Source organism: Caenorhabditis briggsae (genome assembly GCF_000004555.2).
Source record: "Caenorhabditis briggsae complete genome, chrIV, whole genome shotgun sequence".
NCBI classification, from domain to species: domain Eukaryota; kingdom Metazoa; phylum Nematoda; class Chromadorea; order Rhabditida; family Rhabditidae; genus Caenorhabditis; species Caenorhabditis briggsae.
In genome coordinates, this window is record NC_013487.2 from 13,914,458 (window position 1) to 13,919,146 (window position 4,689).

The 4,689-nt window shown below is 35.3% G+C and overlaps 1 protein-coding gene across 1 annotated transcript in view; it reads right to left on the reverse strand.

Moving 5' to 3' along the window:
- Cbr-tag-77 overlaps positions 1-4,689 on the reverse strand; it is a gene marked incomplete at both ends in the record, with an annotated part of 20,323 nt that overhangs the window by 4,881 nt on the left and 10,753 nt on the right. Inside the window, 3 exons of the mRNA XM_045236159.1 lie at positions 502-825; positions 1,801-2,094; positions 4,431-4,575. Coding sequence (XP_045095754.1) covers positions 502-825; positions 1,801-2,094; positions 4,431-4,575 — 763 coding nt within the window. The remainder of the gene's footprint in view (positions 1-501; positions 826-1,800; positions 2,095-4,430; positions 4,576-4,689) is intronic.

A 4,689-nucleotide genomic window follows, 5' to 3' on the forward strand; every position in this document is an offset into this window, starting at 1 on the left:
TTTTTGATACTCTATCACAGTAACCGAGATAATTGAGCTCAAAGTTAGGGGTGATTTGAAGTTAAAGGCTCGAAGTTCAAAAATGAGCGATTTTTGAACTCGTAACGTTGAGCTCAATTATCTCGGTTACTGTAATAGATATCAAAAAGTTGTCAACTGATAAAATGTTTATCATTTTATCACTAGCATTTTATCAGCTGGTAAAATTTTGATATCTTACAGTAACCTAGATAAATGGGCTCAAAGTTAGTTTGCAAAATGAGCGATTTTTGAACTCTTAATTTTGAGGTCAATAATCTCAGTTACTGTAAGAGATATTAAAAAGTGATAAACTGATAAAATGTTTATCATAATATATTGAGTAACATTTTATCAGTTTACCACTTTTTGATATCTCTTACAGTAACCAAGATAATTGAGCTCAAAGAAAACAACTATATTTCCAAAAAAAAAAAATTATCGAAAATTTTCAAATTTCCCGCCAAATCAAATCAACCAAACCTGATAAGTGGCCTCATCAAACACCCGATCCTCCTGTCTCAACTGCACTAATCTCGCTATAATCTCCGCTTTTTTATCCAAAAACGGCTGGCAACACTTTAAAAAGTCGGCATACATTCCGATCGCTTTGCTCATATTCGGTTTCTGGGAATCCCATTTCTGGCATACTGTATCCACTTCTTTCAGGAGCATCTCGTGAATCGGAAGGATTTGGAGCAGGATTTTTTTAATTTGAAGAACCACATTCTCCTGGCCGTTGTGTGGTCCCAGGAGATTGTCAGTTTTGTGTGTAACACTGTACAATTTCAGGAATTCCGGGTAGAGCTGCAAAAATGGGAGGAATTCAGTGGTGGCCTAACTGGTGGCCGAACTTTCGCAAGTTGAGTTTTCTAGGCCACCATGTTAAAATGGCCTAGAAATCACTTCAGATGAATATCAGCCTATTTCTAGGGCATTTATCATAACGGCCGAACTTTTGCAAGCTGATTTTTCTAGGCCACCAAGTGTCAAAACTGTATTATCGGTTTTAGTTGAGATTTTGAGGCGAAATGAGTGGGAAATTTGAATTTGACGCCGGATTTTGGTCATGGAACATGCGGAATAGGGCCTTACTTGGTGGCCTAACTTTTGAGTTTTCTGGGCCACCAACTTTTGTGCCCTAGAAATGACGTTATATTCATATGGTGGATTTCCTAGGCTATTTTAGCATAGTGGCCTGAAAAGCTCAACTTGAAAAAGTTAGGCCACTATGTTAAAATGGCCTAGAAATGAACAGATAGGCATCCGACAAGTTTCTAGGTCATTTACCATGGTGGGCTAACTTTCAAAAGTTGGGTTTTCTAGGCCGCTACTTTAAAATTGTCCAGAAAACAAGCTAAATGAATATCAGGTCATTTCTGGGCCATAAAAGTTGGTGGCCTAGAAAACTCATTTTGCAAAAGATAGGCCATCATAGTAAAATAGCTTAGAAAACGAACCCGGAGCATGTTAGGCAATTTCTAGGTCATTTACCATGGTGGCCGAACTTTTGAATGTCGATTTTCCTAGGCCACCAATTTTTTAAACTTAGAAATGACGTTATATTCGCACGGTAGGTTTTCTAGGTCATTTTAGCATGGTGGCCTAACTTTTGCAACTTGAGATGTCTAGGCCACCATGTAAAAATGCCCGAGGAAATGCACGAAATGAATATTAGGCAATTTCTAGGTCATTTAAGATAGTGGCCTAATTTTTGCAAGATGAGTTTTCTAGGCCACCACTTGATTGCTTAGCATTGTTTTAATCGATTTTTCGATTTACCTCAGCCATTTCCTTCAGATACTGTACGTAATTGGCCTGAACTTTCAAAAATTCAACAGCCGCATAGTGCAGCTTCTTCAATCGTTGATCCTCCTCCTCTGATCCTGTATCATAATCAGGAATGGGCGGGCATTCAAATACAAAATCCGCTGACTTCGCCCCATTTGAAACAGTTGAGGAAGAAACAATCGATGATCGATCATCTGATGTCATACTTTGGATTCTCGAGCAATCATCTGTCGATTGGGATGAGTATTCGGATGATGGGACCGGGAACAGAGAGTTGTGGCGACCCTGAAAATTGGAAATAGAGCGAACATTGAAAATTGTCAAATTTCAGATGTAATGCCCTTGAAGTGGTGGCCTAACTTTCGCAACTTAGGTTTTCTAGGCCACGACTTAAAAATGACCTAAAATGCCATGACATGCACCTGGCGTGTTTTCTGGGTCATTTTAACGCGGTGGCCTAAAAAAATCAATTTGCAAAAGTTAGGCCATCATGTTAAAATTACCTAGAAAACACACCAGTTGAATATCAGAGCAATTCTAGGTCATTTCTCCAAAAGTTAGGTCATCACTTAAAAATGACCTAAAAATGCGCTAACATGCACCTGATATGCTTTCCAGGTCATTTACCATGATGGCCTGACTTTTGCAAAATGAATTTTCTAGGCCACCAACTTTTATAGCCTAGAAATGACCTAACATGCACCTGGAGGGTTTTCAAGGTCACTTAAGATGATTACCTAGAAAACCAAATTTGCAAAAGTTAGGCCACCGAGTCAAAATGACCTAGAAAACACACAAGATGAATATCAGCCTATTTCTAGGTCATTTGACATGTTTTTTTTTTCAAAATTTGGAATTCACCTAAATTTGAAATGTTCAGAAATTCGTGATTTTTATTGTAGTTTTAGAGGTTCATCTTTAAAATTCGGGTATTTTTTGAAATTTCAGATTTTGGAATCATTTTAAAAAATTGATTTTGTGGAAATTCTGAAAATTTCAGACTGCGAAATTTGAGTTTTTCAGAAAAAGAGAAGTCCTACCATTAACATTTTCACTCCGTCATAAATCAATCGTTGTACATTGAATTGGACCATGTTTTGGATTTTTATAAATTTTCAGATTTTTCAAGAATCACTGAAAACTTGATGGCATCATCATTATCAACGAAAAGAGGATTACCGTAAAACCTGTACTAGAAGGGCCCCTGTAATAGAAGGGCGCTCCGGAGGTGCCTTGGAACAATAGAAGGGCCGGCCCTTCTAATACAGGCTTTACGGTATCAGAAAAAGAAGAAACAAATTTCACAAAAGAGAAAGCTGAAACTTGAAAATTTGAGAAAAAGAAATCGGACAAATCGAAATTTGAAAACAAAAAAAAACGTTTTTATACAAAATGTTCCTATTTGTTTACAATTTCGACGTTCACATGATTCTAGACTTCCGATTTCCAATATAATGATGCCATAATTTTTTTCGTTTTTTTTTCGAAATTTATCAGAGATTTTTGTGGAAATTTTGAAATTTGAATTTGATTAATTCTAGTTTAAACTTTGACGTAAACACTCTAATAGAACTCCACCCGCATCGTCCACTTTGAGCCTACATATCTAGTTTCCTGTGAAAGATTTCAAAAAACGGTCAACTGATAAATTGTTTATCATGATATCAACAACATTTTATCAGTTGATCGCTTTTTGATATCTCCTACAGTAACCGAGATATTTGAGCTCAACGTTACGAGTTCAAAAATCGCTCATTTTTGAACTTCGAGCCTTTCGAACTTCAAAGCACCCCTAACTTTGAGATCCATTATCTCGGTTACTGTAAGAGATATCAAAATTTTGTCAACTGAGAAAATGTTAGTGATAAAATGATAAAAATTTTATCAGTTGACAACTTTTTGATATCTATTACAGTAACCGAGATAATTGAGTTCAAAGTTAAGGACTCAAAAATTGCAAATTTTTCTTTCTTCCAGCCTCTAACTTTAAGCTCAATTATCTCGGCTCCTATAAAAGCTATGAAAATTTTGTCAAATGACAAAATGTTACTGATATTATGATAAACATTTTATCAGTTTATCACTTTTTGATATCTCTCACAGGGACCGAGATAATTGATTCCATTTTTTGCATCAATTTTCACTTTAAGCCTACATATCTAGTTTCCTGTGAAAGATTTCGAAAAACGGTCAGCTGATAAAATGTTTATCACGTTTTCAGTAATATTTTATCAGTTGATCGCTTTTTGATATCTTTTACAGAAAATGAGATACATGGGCTCAAATTTAACGATTCGGGTGGCGTTCTATTAGAGTGTTCAAGGCAAATTCGATGTTTGTTTCCAGAAAGAAACAATGCATTGAATAATTGAATTTTCAAATTTTCTAAAAAAAAAATTTCGAAACAGTAATTTTCAAAAATTTCTAACGTTTTAACAAAGCAAAAATAATAGTTCCGTGTGTCTGTGTGTCCGCATGTCTTCCCCCCAGAAACCTACCATAATATACTCTAAAAAATAGCTAGAAAATGTGCAAAAAAAGCAGCAAAAAGGAAAAAATTCCAGAGAAAAAAAAACCAGAAAAAAAGTCCTGTGATTTTTCTTTAATCTGAAAAAACAAACTTTTCGATTATCTCTCAATTTGCCGACATCCGATGGAATTTCATCGATATTCGACTGTCGTCGCTGCGGCTTTTTTCCATTGGTCTTCGATTGTTTGTCTCTGAAACGAATATTTGATTTTAGGGTCATTTTTTGACAAATTTGGCTGAAAATATCCAAAAAAAAAATCGATTTTTTCTTAAATTTTCTCAAAAAAGTAATCTTTGAAATTTGCATTTTTGGGTCATTTTAAGCCGATTTTATTGTCGGAATAAAAAAA